The sequence below is a fragment of the Sciurus vulgaris genome (assembly GCF_902686455.1).
Source record: "Sciurus vulgaris genome assembly, chromosome: 4".
In the NCBI taxonomy this organism is placed as follows: Eukaryota; Metazoa; Chordata; class Mammalia; order Rodentia; family Sciuridae; genus Sciurus; species Sciurus vulgaris.
Window position 1 is genome coordinate 9362826 of NC_136464.1, and position 21327 is coordinate 9384152.

The window sequence follows — 21327 nt, forward strand, 5'->3', positions numbered from 1 at the left end:
AAGAACACAGTCTGACTGCCACTAAACTAGTCTTGTGAGGCCCTGAGCGTAGGATCCAGTGAAGCTCTGTCTGGGTTCCTCAGCCACGAAAACCATGAAAGATGTGTGATTTCAGGTGGGGATCCTCGTGGTGCTGTTATACTGCCATGGAGAACTCACGTGGAGTGGGATGAGGCTCTTTACCCCACTTCCCCAACCCACATGGTCCCCCCTGGAAAGGTGGATGATAAATGGTCACTCCGCTCCTTCCCGCCTTACCTCTGTCTCTGGCTGAGCTGCGGCTGCTGGGGACAATGGTCAGGTGTATCCTTCTGGGTACCAGCAGAACGGTAGCCAGCATAAGGGAAGTGCTGAAGCTCCCGCTGGAGTCTGTGGGTGCAGGTGCTCCCACCGCACCCCTGAGAAGCAGGGTTTGGGGTGCTCTGGGGCCAAGGATGGCAAGTGGACTCGTGGCAAGTGAGGACAGAAGTTCTAATGAAACCCTGCTAACTAGGACAGTCAGCTGCACAGTGGAGTCCCCCCTTTAATGTCTCTTTATTTCCTTTTATGCAGACAGATGTGGGGGGGATCCCATAATCTTCTGGAAACTGTCAAGAGAGTGGGAAGATGAATGCAAAGCTTGCATAGATGGGGAGGCCCACGGTTTGGATTTTCAAGGCCTAAAATATGAAACAGAACAAAGCAAGGGGAGTTTTAGGATGAGAACACACTTATATCCTCCAGGACTGGGAGAGGGAGGCCCCACCATCAGGAAAGCGGGCAGTTCCTGGTCCTGCTGCACCTCATGATTGCCTGGGAGGGGTTTTAAATACTCTTACAATCCTAGGCATAATTTAAATACAGCCAAGTAGACGAATCTCCAGATGCACTTGGCAGTTCTCACAAAATCAGCATGTCTGTGCAGCTACCCCCTCACCAAGGTAAAGGATGCTGCAAGGGGCTGAGACCTGGCTCGGAGGTAGTGTCCCTGCCTGGCAGACACAAGGCACTGGGTTCCCTCCCTACTGTACACACACACACACACACACACACACAAACACAGGTAGTGCCCTTGCCTGGCAGACACAAGGGGCTGGGTTCCCTCCCTACTGTACACACACACACACACACACACACACACACAATGTCTGCAGCCCTCAGAACTCTCCTGCATGTTCTTACCCACTGATATCCCACTCCCCACCCAGTCCACAGAGGAAATTGCTGTCCTGTTTCCAACATCACAGGAAATAACCTGGGAAGTGTTGATAAAAACCCAGGCCCATTCATGAGCCTCTGGCCTCCTGATCTGGGGATGCGTGGGCGTTTCAAGGCCCAGGTGATTCTGATGGCTGTGGACTGAGAAGTCCTCACTAGCCTCTGCAGAGGCCCGCCCAGCCTCTTGTAGATCACTGGTGACTGGAAGTCAGAGGCCCCCCAAAAAGGATGAGAGAGAGTAGGAGCAAAAGGAAATCAAAAAGAAAGGGACAAAAGTGGACACTTACATGGCTTTTGCAGCACGGCTGGACTAACCCAAACTTCTGTGTGATCTGGTTAGTACTGAACTCTTGCCACCTGCCGTCCACCAGGGTCTGGGCTCGGATCTCGTACTTTACTAGACGCTCTGACTTCAGGCTGATAGCACTGTGCTCGCAGATGGTAGAGGGGGACTCCAAGTCTGTGTGCCTCATTCTCTGCAGAGAGAGTGACCCATCCCAGGTGGACCTGTGACTGGGATGACCAGAGTTGGCGGAATCCGATTCTGGACACACAGACCCTTCAAGTGTGCAGATGGCAGGAGGGCACTTCCCAAATGGCCTCAGTTCCCGAAGGCCACTGCTGAGTCCACTGGCATATGAGCCCTCACCACACACAGACCACTGTCAGATGGACCGGGGTTTGGCCAACCCAGAAGAACACCAAGTCAAGCTTTGCCACCGCTTCTTTAGCATTTGCTCTGAATATTCCTTAGGGAGGAAAAACCCAACCCCGTATTCATATGGGCCTTTAGACGGTGGTATGACTTAACCCATCTTTTCCATCCTATAAAATCCACTGTGTAGGGAGATGTCTGAGTGGAGACCAAGAATGGAGGCCCAAGGAAGAGGAGAGACTGGCATCTCCAAAGCATGCTGGGAGTAAGCTCAGAGTCTATCACTTGTTCCATCCATTCAGCCAGTCATTTGAAGCTCTCCTGTTTCCCAGGTTCAGAGACTGGCAGTGGTCATGGGAAGACTGTGAGACAGTTTGTCAGGGGACTGTAGAGGAGAGAGACTGCCAGGCAGATCCCAAGGGGACAGCAGCCATCCTCATCACAGTGGTGATTATCACACCATCATCTGCTGACCCACACCGTGTTGGCCCGGGGTGTAACTCAGTGGCAGAGCACACGCTTCGCATGCTCAAGGCCCTGGGTTTCATCCTCAGGACCAAACAAACCAGAAAACACAGAGTGCCTTCTGGGTCAGACCGACCCCTTTCCAAAGCCCTTCGCATTAAGACTCACCACCACCCCGGTGAGGCAGGTCTTGTTACCCTCCCTGTTTTAAAGGTTTTAAAGGATCGGGGGCTTTCCAAGCTCTACAGCATGCCAGGCAGCCTGACTACCTCTCTGCCTCTCCTAAGGGCCCTGCAGGAGCCGAGAAGTCTCATATCCTCCTGACTCCTTGGCACTCCCACCGCCATGCTGTTGCTACGCACAGCTCTCCCCTTTCCCCAGGTAGGCACGGTGCGCGGCCTCCATGGAGGAATGACGATCACAAAGCATCACACAGCAAGTCCAAATCAAAGATGAAACAGTCCCAAATGTGAAGGCCGAAGACAGAAATTTCACCCTGGCTTAACCATAGAGGCCACCCTATCAGAGGGTCACTCAATCTTGAGATTTTCCTCTGCTCACAATACCTGTCTCCTGAGGTGGTAGTAAAAATCAAATGACCTCGGGTATCTGAGCAGGAGTAAGCACTTATGATACAGTCCATGTGAATGACTCATTAATCAATCAGTATTAATTAATATGTATTGACAGACTCTAGACACATGTTTCAGAGACAGATGATTCTTTGCTCTGTCCTTACCTGCATGTAAAAGCTGTAAGAGGTAGTATCATGTTTGACTCCCTTTATCTCAAAGAAGAATCCATAGATAGAAATCATTTTCGAATGAATGGTGTACTCCTACATCGGGAAAGAGAAACAACAAAGTAAAGGGGACAATCTCCAGGATTCAAAGCAACTTGAGCGACAAAAAACGTGGCTCACGGACGATGGATCTAAAAGTGAAGATGCAATAGCAATTTCAGGCTGGGAAGTGCGGGGAAGGCCAAATCATGACTTTGTTGTGGTTTGGATGTGAGGTGTCCTCCAAAAGCTCATGTGTGAGACAATGCAATAAAGTTCAGAGGTGAAATGAGCTGGTTACTCTGTGAGAACCTTAACCCAATCAGTGCATTAGTCCATTTGAATGGATGAACTGGGCGGTAACTGTGGGCAGGCAGGGTGTGGCTGGAGGACATGGGTCACTGGGGGTGTGCCTTTGGGGTTTATATTTTGTCCTGGATGAGTGGAGCTCTCTCTGCTTCCTGGTGCCATGTCCCCAGCTGCTTTCCTCCACCACGCTCTTTGCCATGATGTTCTGCCTCATCTCAGGCCCAGAGAAATGGAGTCGACCATCTATGAACTTAGATCTCTGAAACCATGAGCCCCAAATAAACTTTTCCTCCTCTAAAATTGTTCTCGTCGGGTTCTTTGGTCACAGCAATGAAAGAGCTGACTCAAACAGACATCGTCAATTTTTGGCCGGTTAATATTGATTATTACTACTACTAACTGTATAGTTAGTAGGAATTAGTAGTAGTTACTGGGCAGGGACAATAGGGTTTAATCTGTACATTTCTTCATGAGGAAAGGCATGAGTTAGGTATACTCCTAGGTGACCTGTGCTCTGCAGACTTTTAAAGCAAACAGTTTTGTTCCAATCTGATGGAACTCAGAGGCACTCCCTGCTCATGCTATTTGCTAGAAGCCCTGGTCCCTGTAATCTATAGATCCACTTAGGTGGGTCTCTGCAACCAGGAGGCTGACCCAGAGAGTTCTCTCAGATGAAAGATTTGGGGTCCTGAGTCCCTGAAACATGAATTCTTTTGTAATCCCTACTGGAGTGCCTTCAACCCAGATGTGGAACACCTATAAAAACTTAAATAGAGCATATAATATATAGTATAATTACCTAATATAATTATTTAAAAATAATAATATAGTGTGATATAATTATAATAATACTAATTAACATAATACTAAATATAAGCTCTAGATTATGGTTTCTAAACTATTTCAATGCTTCTGTGTCAATTTTGTGGAAACATCTGAAGAACTGAGAACTTGGACTTAGTGGGTCAGGGAGGTGGAAGAGAGCGACACACTGTTGGAGAACTGTGTCCATCTCTGGGAGCGCGAGACAGCAGAACACCGGCTACAGACGCTCTGTGCCTGAGCACCAGGACGCCTTCGCCCCAGATCCTTGGCCCCAACTGGGGTCCATCAGAGGAGCTGCAGAGAATGAGTGTACCTTTGCAGGTTTCAACATGGGCTTGGAGCGGAGGCTGTTGGGAGGCATCTAAGTTTGCGGGGAATTAGGAGAATAAACTCCTCATCAGTTCCCCAGGGCTTCCCTGATTTTAGAATGGAAGACTTGGATCCCAGGAAGACTCTTCTATCCTGGGGAAACCAGGACAGTTGGTCCTGGGAGAATCTGGGGCACACACATGGGATTCCTGGATGGCTTGTCCCAGGTTCCTGTCCTAGGAGTCCCCTGACCCTCCTACCAGAAGTCAGCGGGATGATGGCCCCGCAGAGGTCCTTGACCAAGCAAGGGGTATGGCTCTTCCCCTTGTTTGAGTCCAGTTTTCAGCACCTGGTTAAAGAGCAGCCCAAATCTCACAGCCTGGGTGGTCAGATCTTTCAGGTGGACCATGTCGCCTCCGCTCTCCAGCTGAAAGGGAAATGCATGTGGCTCACTAGCAGTGGAAAGGAGCCCCTGTCACCTTCCCCATCTTCCTGGGTCTCCCCAGCCACCACACCAGGGTACTGGGAAGAGAGCCCCATCTCAAGATCCTACATTCAGCCACTCATCCTGTCCACAGGAATTGATGGAAAACCTACTAAGTGCTAGGCCCTGGGCTCAATGTTTTCAGAGGATGCAGAGAAGAGAAAGAGAAATGGCTGAGCAGTTTCACTGGGGAAATAAAATGTACACATGAGGAGCCTGGGTCATGTGGCCGACAATGGCCATGGTCAGAAAGTACGGAACAAGCAAGAGCCCCGTGCACAGACAGGGCAGCAGAGGGGTGGGGGTTCCTCAGCAGGATAATGCTGGCAACTGTGGGCAAAAGGAAGGAGGTGGGCAGGTCAGAGGGGAGAAGAAGGAGGTGGGGACTTCCCGAGGCGTCAGCCCCAGAGACTGTCCCTGGGCCTTCTCTGTTACAGCCTCGTTCTGAGTTGTCCCAGAGAAGCACCATCCGTGAAGTCATTATCTAATGTGCAAGGAGGGGCAGGCTGGTTTGCCATCACAATAGGTATTTGTTGAGCTGGTTACATTTTAACTAGTGACTCATGCATCTTCAGACCACGAACACTGCCCAGCTTCATCTCTACAAATGCATGCTTGGAGGAAACCCATGGTAAGTGTGGCAGTTTGCATAGACAGTTCACAAAGGAGGACACGCTGGAGAGGAAAAATATTCATATTCACTAGAAATAAAGGAAATGCATATTCTAAACTGAGATGTCACTGTTCCCTTCTCAATCGACAAAAGTCATTTGAAATTAAAATGCTCTGCATTGTTGAGGGTATACAAAGCCAGGCATACTCATTTATTTCTGAGGGAAGAGTAATTTTGTCCCAACATTTGTTAATATGTATCACATTCCTTTTAATGCTAGTATTTCTGCTGTTGAGAATTTCCTATAAGGAAATAATTCAAAGTGTAGAAAAATAAATTATGATGTGAAAATAGGTTCCCCGTATGATCATTTTTTAACAGCAAACACTTAGAAACACTCTACATTTTCTATAGTAAGGGAAAGTCCAAGTAACAACAGCTCTGGCACATTCTGTGGGCCAAAGTGTTGGCAGTCATTAAGAACGGTGTTAGGAAGTAAATTGACTTGAGTACAGTATATATTTTAAAAAGACTTAAAGATAATAAATACGATGAGGTGTTAACAGTGGTTGTCTTTGGGTGGGGATCTGCGGGTATTTATTTTCTTTCAATTTCTCTGCATTCTGAAAATTTTCAGTTACAAGCACATGTCACATTCATCTAGTGGGGACTCTGGAGAGTGGGGTAACTGGAGACCGTCTACCCATTTAACTACAGACCATCACAGCAGAGGCCTTAGACACCTGGATTCCGAGGCTGGGCCTCCTCCCTCATTTCCTTCCCAGGTTCAGCTCTCCCTGCTTCCCCTGGAGGAGGATCCAGATATGTCCTGACCTCACAGACCCAGAGGTTGCAAATGTGAAACACATCTACAGAAAAAGCAAAGTCAGAGAGGCAATAAATCTGAATAATTGTTGCCCTGATGAGCAGACTCACTGCGTGGTAATGGTTGGCTGTAACCCGGATCAGCCAGGACTCCGGAAAGAAGTTAATGTGCCTTAACTCCTCCAGATCCCTGCCTTGGGAGAAGCACAAAAGGAAGATGTTTACAGTTTCATTCAAAACAGAACTTCTAAAGTTTCACAGAAAGAAAAAAGAAGATGTCAGGAGTCAAGGGAAGAAGGGAAGAGGCAGGTCTCCTTTAGATTTTGGTCCATAAAATGGGAAGAAGAGAACTCAGAATCACTGTAGTTGTGTACAGAGTCCATTTCCTTTATATTCCAAATCAATTTTCTTTTAAAAATTTTATACCCATAAACAGGGCACAGTGTACACACCTATAATCCCAGAGGCCTAGGAGTTTGAGGAAGGAGGTTCATGAGTTCAAAGCCAGACTCATCAACTTAGAGAGGACTTAAGCAACTTAGTGAGACTATGTCTCAAAATAAAAAATAAAAAGGGCTGGGGATGTGGCTCAATGGTTAAAGTGCCCCTGGATTCAATCCCTGGTAGCAAAAAGAAAAAAAATATATGTATACCAATAAACTTTCGAAGGAATGAATGAATCCACTTCAAATCGGATTTCAACTTCAGCAGGAAATTCTCTGTGCTACATATTAATGCTTTAAAACTCAACTTAAGTTCTTCTAAAAGAAATATATTCCCAGCAATCCTACAAAGAGACATCAGTGCCCAGTGACCCTGGAGGGTACCTGGGGAACTATGTTAGAGGTCATCAATGGTGCTCAAAGTGCAGCTTCATTCACACGCTTCAAAGGAATTTCTATCCTCACGATATTACCAAAATATTACAAAGAGGGAGGGAAGAAGATATTTAGGCATGGCTCTAACTAAAATTTGCTTCTGTTCTTATTTTTCTTCCCACACCTTCCCTAGTCTCCCTAGGGAATTCATGAGGTATGCTTAAGTTACCCAACACCCATCCCCACCCAAACGTTCATAGCACCCTGACTGCAATCCTGCCTGGCAAGGGAGGTTTGAAACGAGATTCTTGGTGTTTTTGGAGCATCTAGAAGCAACCTGGACAAAACAACCTGACTCCCTCAGCCATCCTGGGTTCTGGAGCTACTTATTATACACGTGGATAGATGGAAATGACTTGAAAAGTTCTCAAGTACCCTTCAAGAAGCCGAGATCTCATTGGGTGGTTTCCCGTTCTGCCTGGCACATATTCTCCAACTTTGCAAGTCTCACTTGGCTTCTCTGTGCCCAGAGCATGAGATCAAGGGAACATAACTTGACTTTGGGGCACAGACCTGGAGTTTTTAGATCAATTGAACAATTTGTCTCTTGGGTGTATTCACTTTAAGAATTTATCCCTAATAGCCAGGCAGTGGTGCATAGAAAATAAAATAAAAAGAGGGCTTGGGATGTAGTGGTAGAGTGCCTCTGAGTTCAATCCACAGTACCACCAAAAAAAGAAAAAGAAAAAGAAAAATTGTCCTTGATAGATGCAGTAAAGGGGAATTGAAAGCATTAGGTCCCAATCTGCTATGCCACCTAAGTTCAGCCAAATATGAGCCCAGCCAATTTTCGTGCACGCCTCTCATGGTCTTGAGATTTGCTCTATATTTGTTCCAATAGGACTTGATGGTTTGATGCCAAGAGGGACTGAAATGGAAGGTACCATCACTATCTAGCCAGGATATGTTGGAAGCCACAGCGAGGCCGACCGAGACTCCAGGCAGCTGAGTCGTGAGAAGGGCAGACCCAGGTGAGCTCTGCAGTGTAGCAGTCACCAAGTTTCCGAAGACCCAACACCTGATGGGTGAGTAGGATCTACAACACCAAAACCCACATTTCCTTCTCCAGAGAACTGGAAGAATCTGAACTGCTGGGACAACTTGTTCAATTGATCCAGTTTTGCCTCCCTACGGCCAAACAAGTGACCTAGAAGTAAACCCCATGCTGAGGCAGGTGGCAAAATCGGCTGGCAAGGAAACAGCCCTGGCAGCCATGCACTGCTTCATAACAGAGAGCCACCTCTGTCCATCAGCCCATTTCACAGGACTCTGATTATCCCCGTTTTACAGACAAGGAAACTGAGACTCGTGGTTATGTGAAGCTCCCAAAGTCATGCAGCTTGGAAGTGACAATGCTAGATTCCAGCTGATTCCTTGGGAAACATCTGGTAGGGCTTCCTGAGAGTGGCTGAGGGGTGGGGCAGGTCCCCAGCTGCTTTCCCGGCCCATGGGAGGCACTTACGGCTAGTGATGCTGTGCAGACGCAAGCAAAGGAAGAGCGGCAGCCAGCTCTGTCCTACGTCTCGGTCCAGAAAGCAGCACTTCTTGGGGAAGCTTAGCAGAGGCACAGAGAAGAACAGAAGCCCTTCAGGACACTCCTTTCTGGAATGGGCGAGGGCTACCGAAAGCCTGGCCATAGACTAGTGGTTTCAGCAGCAGGGATAGATGGCACCTGGGTCTCTGGGTGGGGTAGGCGTGGAAGCAGGAGGCAGCTTAGAGAACACTTGTGAGTCAAACCCCAGAGACTGTAATTAGACAAGTGGCTACATCCCCGCCTCCTCCTCCCCCCGCTCAGAGCTCTGCACATACTAGTTGCCCAGTAAATGAATGTTAAGTGACCCATGGGAACACATGGTGACAGGGGTTTTGGTCCACCTCTCCTCCCCTAAATCTCACAAACTTCCTATGGTACAGACAGGGCATCTATCATCAACCCATTTTACAGATGAAGAACTGAGGCTCAGCCAGGAATTTAACTGGGGCCATCTGTTCCCTCCCTTACAGATGGTGCGCTTGCTGTAAGTGACCAGATCCAGCCCTTCGAATGCCTTTGGGTAGAATTCTGAAGTGAAAAAGTGTGGTGTGAGGGGTGGCTGGTGTTAGCCGCTGACTTTACCCAACGTTCTGCCACAGCCACTTTGTGCCAATTGATTTCCACACAGGCTGAAGGTCAGGGCTGGCTGGAGATGATCACGTTCCCCTCGAGAGGACACGCACATGCAGACACACATCCACCACCCTTGTTTTGAAATAATTTGCTTCATAAATGGTCATTTTTCACTAATGGGGACAATGGGGGATAATTTTTCCAAGTCCCTTTGGAAATGCAAAGTCACTCCCTTGAGACAGATCCTGCATAAAACCAGCCAAGGGCACTTTTAGATTATTTTTCCATGAACTGAGAGTCCAAATCACGCCCTGTCCCAGCTGGACCGGATGGATGCCTCTTGGCTCCGTGTCCCGCCTCAGTTGGGGGTGACTGCCAACCTGCCCAGAACCATTAGCTTTCATGGGATCCGGGAATTCCTGGGACTCCCCAGCTCCTCTCCGTGTTATTGAGCTCAGGAGATGGGCCGAGGGGTGCGGAGGAGTTGTAAGAGGGGACAGGTACAAGACAAACACGTTCTGACTCCATTCAATGAGCATTTACTAAAACCTACTGCGTGCCTGTTTCTGCAGGTGACGATGAGGCATAAATAATGGAAGGTCAATACTTGCAGGGCAGTGGGGTTATGGGTTCCGGAGCCAACCCACCAACACCCAGCGTGCCCTAAGAACACTGGTGTCTTAGACAAATAACACTCACTTGGGTCCCTTCCAGTCCCGATCTGGATGCCACCACCTTCCCTGCCTCCTTCACATTTCACACTGGAGCATAGAGAAGCCATGTGGCTGGTGATGGGTGTCAAGGAGGAAGAAGGGCAAGCTGGCACAGTACACCACAGTCGGCTGAGCAGGTCCCCGTGGCGAGGGCTTCCCCAGTCAGGCTGAGGCTGTGGATACCAACTGGAACCGCAGCTTAAAAACAATCAGGTGCCACCACAGAAGGGAAGGGACAAGTCAAAAGGGAAGCATTTACTCCCAGCCCAGAAGCACAGGCACCAGTTCTGCTTCTCTGCTTGGAGGGGGACGGCTGCTGAGTGAGAGGAGGACCACGGCCCTGAACCTCCTCTAAGGTGCACTCAGACCCCAAGGATCAGCCAGGATCTCCCTGGACAGCCCCCTGTTCCAGAGGATGTGGGAAGAGCTCTGTGGTTAGGTGGCTGGGCTTAATGACCTCTTGGGGAAGTGGCAAGGATGCCGCTGTCATGGCTGCCTTGGCAAGGTCACGTGTCAGCTGTCACCCAACCAAGCTGTGTCCTGGAGTCGGACAGGCCAAGGTCCCGTCCCGCTCCAGCCACCATCAGATCTGTGACTGGGCCTCTCTGAGCTTCGCTCTCTTTCCCTGTCAAGTGGGGACAATAGCCACACGTGCCTCTTTGGGCAGAGGGGAGAAGTCAAGCTCTCGAGAAGGGCTTGGCACAGCTACCGGAACCCAGCAGGTCCTCAGCACCTGTGAGTATCACCGTTGTCCTCTCATCCCAAAGCGACCTGGAACCTGGAGTTGTTCCTGGTGGCATTCCTCATCAAGTCACCCAGGCCATGGGCCATATCCAAGAAGCAAATGGTGAACTCAGCTTCTGATTTTCTAAAATCTCCAAGGACCAGAGAGGTGTGGCCAGTCCCTGCTCCGGGAGCCCATGAGGTCTGCTGCCACAGAGCCAGTGATCTCTCCCACTCCAGCCGGGGCCTTTCCCACCTCACGTGGTGCCTCTCGACTGCCTGGGTGCAGAGGCGTCTCCGCTCTAGGCCCTGGAGCTCAGGGCTCTGGCCTGATGTCACACACAGCGGGAGCAGGTGGCTGCTTGGTCTGGGGACTTCTTTGTGTGGGTGTGTCAGTGGACTAACCTGATATCCCCGGGGCTGAGTCCTGTCTGTGCAAGGACCTCACTTGGTTTAGCACTTTGGGGATAAAGTTCAGGCTGTTGTGTCTGCTTCCTAAAGTCCACTGAGAAACCTTGGGTGTGTCCCTTTTAGGGACCACAGTTCACAGTCCCTGACACACCCAGGTTGACTCTGGGTCCCCTCTCAAGACAACCTCCTCACACCCTCCTGAGAGACAGAGGCTCCCGCCAAGGGTGCAGGCTGGGGGTCCAGAGATGCTCCCTGCCTCAGCTCCCCGCCTCCTCCCTCCCGTCATTGGCTGGAGTGCCCCGCCCTCCACCAAGTTAAGACCCAAGCTCTGCTGGTTCCAGCCCTTCAAATTTTGGTGATGAGGTTGATATTCTGACATGTGCTGCCATGCGAATGAACCTGGGGACATTATGCCAAGTGAAACGGGCAGACACGAAAGGGCAAAGGGTTCCTCTCCAGAGCTGTGGGAGCAGCAAGGCCTGGGGGAGGAGGGGCGTTAGCTTCAGGCCGAGAGGAAAGGCACCCCCACTCCATTTAACGCCTTCGAACTCACCTAAGAATGCTCCCAATGGCAAATTTTATGTCATCTATATGTACTTTACCACAATAAAAAAGATCTAGAGTTAAAAATCACCTAGCTTGTTCGAAAAGTATTTGAAATAATCTATTAAATTTTAAAGTGAGGTTTGCAACGACAGCAAAAAAATACACATTATGGGGCAATAACCCACAAGAGGAGAGAGCATGACTTTTTGTCAAAAACGTAACTCAGTACAAAAGACCTGGGTACCTTCTGGAATCAGTGAACCAGGAAACGGCCCTGCTGGCTCCCAACCCCAAAATGTGTAAATGAAACAATTCATGCTGTCACCACATGCCATCAATCACAGATCATGACCAGCAGGCCTGCTAAGGGGCGTGGCGCCTCCACCCCAACTGTTAGGCCACAGGCCCCAGCACGCGGCATAGACTCGGCTCTGGGAGGGTGGGTTTGCGTTTTCTCTGCTTGTTGTGTTCCTCTCAAGGCCTCCTACCGTGCCCGGCACTCGGCTTGCGCGGTGTTGGGCGAGTCAGTTGGATGGATGATCTGGCCCCTGCCAACTCTCCAGCCTCAACCCCACCTTTCCTTCCCTCCACTCACCCACAATTGACCTCCTAGGATGGCCAGTGCTGCCAACCCCGCTGCACAGGCTACTCCCTGCCAGTATCCTATGTCCTCATGGTCCCTTCCCTGTTGCCATGCTCAAGTGTCAGGCCAAGCCCTAGCAGTCATTCAGTGGCACGCGGTCCAATGTCAATTGTCCGGTTCTCAGGATGGTTCTGACGCTGGCTCAAAGGGGAAACTGGGCAGACTCACTGATGACAGCCACAACCGCCCCTTTACGGACCTCGCATGCTCAGACTTCCTGTTCTCCCTCCATTTCTCCAGGCTATTGTTAAAGGTAGCTTTGCTGCTTCTCCGTATTCTGGAAAGTCCAGAAGAAACGTGGGAGGTGGAGACTTAGGAAGGGCTATGGACTTGAGAACGCGGGAGAGTCTGGCTCTGAGAGCAAAGTCCAAGGGGAGCAGAGGCAGTACTGGCTGGAGGGAGAGAAGACAGACCAGGCAAGACGCACGAAGGCTGGGTCCTGAGAAATCCTCTCATCTCCAGGTATACCGACCTCCCAGAGCCAGGCTTGGCGGAGAAGTCTAAGTCTTCAATGCTCTCATGTCCATGACTCATGGGATATTTCAGAATGCACCTTCTGGTAAGGAGATCAGCACTGTCACACAGTAGACCCTGTTTCATGCTCACTCCGTGACTATACCTGCAGCTGCCATTCAGGAATCACAAGGGCACATGGCTTCTGCCCACCTGGGGATGGGACATCGCAGAGTATTTCTCTTAAGAAGTCAGTGGGCTCCTGGGGTGCAGGGCATGCCCGGGTAGCTCTCCTAGGTGGTTCCCTGGACGCAGTGTGGGTAGGAAGAGATGGGAGGGTACCGCTGGGTTTTTCAGGCCAGTGCCCACCCATGCAGCTAGCACATGCCTTTGATCTCTCTGCAAAAAAGAAACTTGGACAAAGAATCCATCCACAGTACAAGGGAGGTTATGGAAGTCTTCCTGCACCTATCCTTGGCCAGCTCTGTAAAGGCTGAGTCAGATCTGAATGGAGCACAGAAAAGAGGAGACCCAGCTGGAGAGGTTGGTGGAATCTAGAGGTTGGGATCATATGGGAATTGGCCTCACTGGCTGCTTTCATGATCTCTTTTTGGTGAGGTTGTAAGCCTGCTGCCAGAATTGACCTTTGCAGTGTCTGAGAAGGACTCCATTGGTGATTATCAAATAAGCGTAGGACCAGAATGACAGGTCTGTCACGATTTTCCCCCAACCCTGAGACCTCAAAGTAAAAAGACGCATCAAGAGGCCTAGAAAGCCCAAGTCAGCCCCGACGCTAACACTGATCTGCCAGAGGAATCCAGCCAGCCCCTTACTGTTCTTGCACCTCATTTAACTGCAAAGAGAAAGAATAGGACAAGTTGGCCTCAAGGACTCTCCAGCATCAACCTCCTCTGATTTAATGAAGTGAGCAATTTCCCCAAAATTGATTTAAGATTCTATGTTTTCTCAATGAAGAGTTCAGCAAGATATTTTTTTGGGGGGGTGGGTAAAAATTGACAAACTGACTTTAGCATATATATATGAAAACTCAAAGGACAAAGAATGGCCCAGACAATCTTTCAGAAGTCAGGATGTGGCTCGGCTTTGGTGGGCAGTACGGCCTGAGATGAGGCTCAGAGGGCTGGCCATGCTCTGCTCTCCAGCTGGGGGCTGGTTACACAGGTGCAGGTACTTTGTGGAAACCCACTGAGCCATCGTTCACTGAAGGGCTGGGTACTTTTCTGAAGGTATTTTATATCTGTTTTTAAAAGTATTTTTAGATGTTGATAGACCTTTATTTTATTCATTTATTTATATGTGGTGCTGAGAATTGAACCCAGTGCCTCCACATGCAAGCAAGCGCTCTAACACTGAGCCCCAACCCCAGCCCCTGTATTTTATATCTTGATAAACATGTACAGTAGAAAAAGTTTGACATTTGCCTGCTTCGGCCCTTCTTCGACTGATGGGTTTTCACAGTTTTCCTGAGCTCCTCAGACAGTTAAGTGAAGTGAAATGATGATTTTTCCTTTGTGAAAGAAGGCATCAACTTTGGTTCCTTGTTTTTTTTTTTTTCCTACAAGGAGATGTTAAAATTAATTTTGGACAGCCTCTTTGTTTTTCTAAAATATCTGCTGCCAGGAAAACAGGCTGCAGGGTGCCAAGGGGTGTGTGTGCAAGTGTGCATGCATCAGAGTGAGCACGTGTGCGCGCGCTCGCAAATGTCTCCCTTCTTAAATGGACAGCAATAAAAATCTGGTTCTGGAGAGAAGCTGCACTAGTGTCCAGGGCAGACGGTATGGGTTCAATAAATATTCATTGAATGAATGAAAGATCGAAAAAAAAAATCAATGAAGGAAAGAAAACGGAAGTAGAAGGGGCCTGGGCGCATGTCTTTATTTGCTCCTTGCTTGTCTTAAGAGGCTGCTGGGCAGGTGAGGAAGGGGTTGGCAGGTCCTCTTGCTCAGCTGCTGCTCTCCGCCCTCCTCTGGGGTGCTGGGCTAGCCAGGCCGTGGCACGTGGAAGCCCCACTCACCCCAAGCAGACTCACCAGCCTTTGGTATCTTTAGGATCTGTGCAGCTTCTCCCACTATGTCGCATGATGAGAGGCACATGTCAGAGGTCTCCTAATGTGACGGCCTCAAAATGTCCACTCTGCCTTCTGTTCCTCCTCCCGGGAGATGGTTTATGGATCACTCTGTCACTTAAATGATGTCATCAATAGCTTTAAAAACTGCCCTCAGTTTCCACCCTAACTCCTGAACTGGTTTCCTGTCTCCCCAGGGCTCTGCTCCTCTGTCCTGGCAAGTCTGTCAGCAGCCATCAAAACCACCTTGGTAGCCGTTCGCTTTAGCTACCTCGGTGCAACACCCCCAGCGAGCCAGTTCTGGCCGGGTTGACCGTGACTCTCCACAGGCTCTCTCTACCCACAGCGGGAGTGGGGCGTCCTGGGCCTTCTGGACACCAGTCCTGCTAAGCCAGTCGCTACAAGGCTCTGCACTACTTCTTCAGCCCTGGGCACACAGGGGCCATGGGTGCCACCAGCCCCCACTCCCACATCCAGGGAGTGCCCACTAACCTACCCCGACACTCTTCCTTGCGGAGTCTAGATAAAGCCTAGCGCTCCCGACAAGCCACCCATCTGTAAAAAATGGAAACTCGCCTGCGATCCCTGTCACTTCAAGTTGCTAGAGGCCTGACACTCTCTGAGGGAAGTTTGCACCAGCATATTAAGAGCCACTTCTCTGAGGGGGGACTGAGCTACTTAAAAATCTTCAAAGGAATCTCATCATTCAGTCGGAGAGGACCTGGGGGCTGCAGCGGGAGGGGCCGTCCAGCTCCCTGTGGCCCATCTTTTGCCCTTTAGGGCCCTTGGGCTTGCTGGAGAGGGTGAGGGCAGAGTGGGAAGCCCAGGGCAGGCCTGCGGGCTTCTGGGAGCACCTGCCCTGCCACGAGGACACAGATCCCGGTAGGGAGTTGTCACCTTGCTTAGGCTGGGGCAGCGATGACCGAGGTACAAACAGACGGTTTCCAAAAAGAAAGACAGCGCAGGCCCAGGGACTTTGGAGGTGCTGTGCAGAGGTGTGAGGCTCGGGGGCAAATTTGAGTCAACAAGTATCCATGGGAAAAATTGCTCATCGCTCTGACGGTGAGCAATGCCCACACGTGTGACCCTCAGGAGGACCCTAGGGGCTGCTCAGAAGCGCGGGGGACACCCTGGAAAGCCCACCCTCTGTGGAGGGGCTGCTGGCCTCCACTCCTTCCTCTGCATCCCTCACACACTGCAAACACGGCCCAGTGATTCACCACGCTAGCTCATTTCCTATCTCCCTGTTAGGACGGTTCCAGGACGGAGCTGACTGGCAGCCAAGCAGCAGCTTCCCTGGTGACCGTGACTCACTGGAAAGAGTGTCTCGTGGGTTATTAAAAGCAGGGAAAGGAGGGACTAAGACATTTGGATTCAAAGCAAATTATATAGAAATGAGACACACTACATCTAATTCCGACACTGAATACTGCTTTTCCCAAATAACGAGACAAAAAAAAACCGAGCTTTTAAGTGAACATGGTGCCAAGAGGTTCCCAGAAAGGATTAAATCTTCCAAACAATGCAAATGAAACTCCGTGTAAACAGGTCAATGTGCTGATCCACATGAGAAGACAGCTGCCAGGCACAGTGGCACACCCCTGGAACCCCATTCAGGGAGGCTGAGAGAGGAGGATTGCAAATTCGAGGCCATCCCAGGCAACTTAGTGAGAATCTGTCTCAAAATAAAATAAAAAGGGCTGGGATGGGGCTCAGTGGTAAAGTGCCCCTGGGTTGAATTCCCATTAACCCTCTCCCCCCACCAAAGAAAGGGAGAGGACTATCTGCTAAATTCGCACGTGCAGAAGAAATAGGGTGTCCATCTCCTTGAACACGTCTCATCACGCTTGGTGATGCCACTAGTGGCCCCTACCTAGGGCAGAGGCCCCGAGGGTCACCTGGGACTGTCTCTGCTAGGGGGTCTCGCACTCGCAGCCAGCTTGATGGTGGGAGTTTTATCTCACAAAGTTTTAGGAGACACGCTTCAGTTTGGATCTGAACTGTCCCCCAGGGGCCCTTGGTCCTCAGAGGCTTGGTCACCAGCTGTGGTGCTGCTGGCCTGTGTGGGAAGCTGCAGGAGGTGGGGAGCAGGGGAAGGAAGGCAGGTCACTGTGCTCGGAGGGGATACCGGTACTCCGGCCCCTCTTCTCTTCGTTTCCCAGTTGCCATGAGGTGAGCAGCTTTGCTCCGCTGCGCCCACCCACCATGATGCTCTGCTTCATAACAGGCCCACCAGCCATGGGGCCGGTCAACCACAGACTGAAACTCCACACCATGAGCCAAAATAAACTTTTCCTCCTTAAAACTCAATCACCTCAGGTATCTCATCACAGCAACGACAACAAAAGAGGTTGACACGAGAGGCACAAGACGGGGCCTGGCAACTGCTGCCATCACCTTCCACCTCTGTGGCTCCCCTCCTCCTGCCCCCTCCCTGGGCCATGACAAACCTTGCTACTAGGGGCACCTTGACTGGACATTCACAGGCAGACGAGGAGGACACAGGGAGGGGAAGAAGTTGCCTTACAGAGCGATTTTAGAAGTCCTGAGCTAACAACACCACCCAATCTAGAAGCAGACTCAGGATCTTTCCAAACCCAGTGCCCAGGGAGCTACTACTGAGCCCCCTGGAGTGGACATGAGAGGAGCCCTATCTGTTCTTAGGAAGGAGGAGCAAAGCATTGTGGGCTTTGGGGGATCAGGGGTCATGTCAGGCTCCATCCCCTGTCATTTGAATGTTCTCTGACAAGATGCTTGATTTCTATTGCAGTTTCCTCATCTGTAAAATGGGAATAATAAAACCAGCCCCTTAGTATTATGCAGATACACTGAGAAAAAGAAAAGAAAGTGATTATCAGAGTTCTGTACTTAATAAAGCACATTAGAGGACCCACTATTATCCTTATAAATGCTATTTCTTAATTGTTGAAATCTACAAATTTCAGGTTAGTTTGGAAAGAATAAGAAACTGTATTCATGCTATTGGCACACCTAAATGCTTTTTCATTTGTCCAGAAAATCCAGGATTTTATATCTAATCTAGTGAAATATAAATGAGAATGACCTGGTCTGATTTAGGTACATTAAAAAGTGAAGTTTTTAAGGTCAGTGTAGTATGGTCATTTTCCTGAGCGAAAGTACCTTTGCATCATGCTATTCCCGGAAGCACACGATCATCTCATATTCTAACACCTACGCACTATTTACTTTTCCAAGTTGTTCAGTGGTTCGAAGGCCTCCTGTGACCCTGGGTCCCATAAGGAAAGCTGCAGTCTATGCCGTCTGGATGGCGCCACAAAAATTCTATCACCGATACCTCTCCCGTGACACCAGCCAGTCACTTCCTCAATCACCACCAAGCCATGTCACCTGTTGAAAAACGTCAGCATGGTCTCATGGATGGGCATTGCCTGGATCTTGCTGTTCAGCTGCAGGTAGGCCCACATAAGCAGGGTTTTCAGAAGATGGAACTCGCTGAAGGTGAACAACCTGGTCAGGAGGAAAGAACAAGACGAGGTACTAGGACTAGACCCAACCATGCCATCTGTAAGACGGTGAAGTCAAGAGTGAGTGTGGGGACGAGGCTCAATGCAGCCCTCGGCTCTGTAGGTGGACTCTGACAGAGAAGTGGGCACCTGGCTCAGGATGGCTTCTCTCTGAGCGGCAGGGCTGGGGCTGGAACCTCAGCAGCCTGATGCCGGGCCCTGTCCTTTCTGTCACCCACTGTGCTGCTGCAGGCCCAGCTGTTTGAGGGCTCCTAGGAAGTGACCGGTGCTCTGCAGATTTTATTTATTTATTTGGGGTGCAGAGACTTGAATCCAGGACCTCATGCTTGCATGGCAAGTGCTCTGCCACTGAGTCGTACCCCCAAACCTCTGTAGATTTTAAAATTGAATTCCAACCACCAACCTGCAAAGTTGGCATATGGTCCTTACTTTTATAGATGTGGAAATTGGATCCTAAATTTATTTAAAGTTTTTTAAAAGTTTTCATCATGAAATTTTTTGCATTGATTTTAAATTATTGCACAAAAATACAAGAGTCCATTTTATCATCATTGAGAGCTTTTATTGTATTTGATTTTTATTTTGCACCCCAAGGGAGTGCCTCATTGACCTTACCCCAGTCCCGGCCCCTATTGAGGGCTGAGATGAGCAACTCTTAAAGGCCACACAGAGCTGAGCCTGGGCAGGAAACTCTTGGATGTTAACAAACTGCCCCGCAGTTGCCATTTCTTCATCTGTGAAAGAGCAATAGCGGCAGCTGCTCAGAGGACAACAGTGAAGACCAGAGGGGGTGACACTGTATGAGTTTCCCCTTGCTGCTGTGACAAACGATCACAACCAAGTGGCTTAAAACAACACACGTTTATTATCTCATCATTCCGGAGGTCAGAAGTACAGAACGTGTCTCACTGGGCTCAGGTCAAGGTGTGATATGGATGGTTCCTTCTGGGGGCTCTTGGGAGAGTTATGTCCTGGCCAATTTCAGCACCCAATTTCCTTGGCTTGTGGCCCATTCCTTGGTCTTCAAGCCAGCATGTAGCATCTGCCATTCTCCCTCTGTACACTGAAAGGATGCTTGAGATTATGTTGGGCCCACCCAGAGACCCAGGGCAACCTCAGTGTGAAGCCAGCTGATCAGCAACCTTCGTTTTATCTGGGACTTTAATTCCCCTTTGCCATATAACCTAACATATTCACAGGTTCTTGAGATTAGGCCGTGGACATCTTTGAGTCATTATTCCATTTCGTGGTCATTATTCCATTGACCACACGTCAACGAAGTGCTGAGCATGGTGGCTGGCACATTGTTGGGTGCTCCGTGAATGGCAGCGCTTACTCACAAGAGGCAGGGTTGGGTCCTGGCTCTGGAGTCCACAGCGCACCCACAGCAGCAGGAGGCCTGTCCCTCATTAGCCAATGATGCCAAAGAGCCACTGCTACTCTCCATAAGTTCAGCTCCTAAGCAAGGACAAACAGAGCCTCCAACAGCCTCTGCTAGAAAGCCATTTCAGTGTTCCTTAAACCCACTGAGTGTTTAGTTTCTGAACACGGACTGGCTGTGAAATACGGCACAGCCTCTTCATTCAGCACTTTGAAGGGTCATGGTAGGTGGAACCCAAACTAAATCGTGACTCTAAAGGACAATGGAAAAGTCACCCACCCACCTCTCACGCTATCTCTGGACGGAATAGGACGGCATGGTTTCTGTCATTTGGTCTTCAGGTCATCTGCACTGCATGGACTTTGAGTGTGGCTAGACAGGACCAAGATGGTCAGTGATGGAGTGACCAAGAGTGCAGATGGCTAGACAGGACCAAGATGGTCAGTGATGGAGTGACCAAGAGTGCAGAGGCATCAAAGGGACCCCACACAGAGCCACTTGGTGCAAAGTCCCCACAAAGAACTTTGTCAGTGGGATGGGGGAAGCCGTGTGACTCTCAGAGCAGACTCCAACTCGAGGATCTCAAGCCCAGGAGGTTCTTTGAGATCTTACCAGAGGGGCTAGCAGCAACAGGGGAGTGGAGGGGGCCTCTGTGGCTTGGAATTCTGGCTTTGCTCATGGAGGACAGCTGTTGAAGTCAAGGGCGCTGCTTTAGGCCAGTATCAGAACCCGAGAGCTCTGACGGCCTCAGCTTAGAGACTCCAAGCCTCCAACACACACCAATGACTGGCGGTGCATGGTGCTCACAGGGGCTGTTGCAAACTAACTGGTGTTTTTGTTCTTCAGGAGGAAAAAAAATGCTTTTCACAAGACACTGTCTTCTTATTTTCTTTCTTTCTTTCTCTCTCTCCTCTCTCCTCTCTCTCTCGCCTCTCTCTCTCTCTCTCTCTCTCTCTCTCTCCCCGTCTCCCCCCCCCCCCCAGGGCCTTGTGCTTGCAAGGCAAGCACTCTGAGCTATATCCCCAGCCCCTTATTTGAAAACTGTATATAAACAACAAAAGTCCCCTTCTGACTACACACCATGGAGAGCGTCAGGTCCCTCAGAACAAGAGATGAACAAGGATGCCATCACAGCACGGTCCCCCACAGCAAGAAAAAATCCCAAAACACAAAAGCCTTTAGGAGAATAAAAAGGATGCTGTGTGTTCACTCCCCAGACCCTGCGCAATGACGAAGATGAAAACGCTAATGAAATGCAGACGCTTCAACAGGGAGAGAGCACAAGGCGGGGCGTGGTGAGTGTGTGCCAGACGTCACGTCCCTGAGACGCCAGCTTGAAATGTCAACCTCTGCAAGGCACCATGCAGGATTCATGGATGCACATATGCATATTAAGAGCCTAATCACAAGCTCCTAA

General features: G+C 49.8%; 1 protein-coding gene across 1 annotated transcript in view; it reads right to left on the reverse strand.

Moving 5' to 3' along the window:
• Positions 1–240: 240 nt before the first annotated feature.
• BTBD16 (BTB domain containing 16) overlaps positions 241–21327 on the reverse strand; it is a 50748-nt gene continuing 29661 nt past the window's right edge. The window contains exons 10-15 of the mRNA XM_079138474.1: positions 18393–18512; positions 6575–6653; positions 4891–4968; positions 3057–3155; positions 1485–1673; positions 241–659 (exon numbers count right to left, since the gene is read on the reverse strand). Of these exons, the coding sequence (XP_078994600.1) occupies positions 591–659; positions 1485–1673; positions 3057–3155; positions 4891–4968; positions 6575–6653; positions 18393–18512 (634 nt within the window). The 3' untranslated portion in view covers positions 241–590. The remainder of the gene's footprint in view (positions 660–1484; positions 1674–3056; positions 3156–4890; positions 4969–6574; positions 6654–18392; positions 18513–21327) is intronic.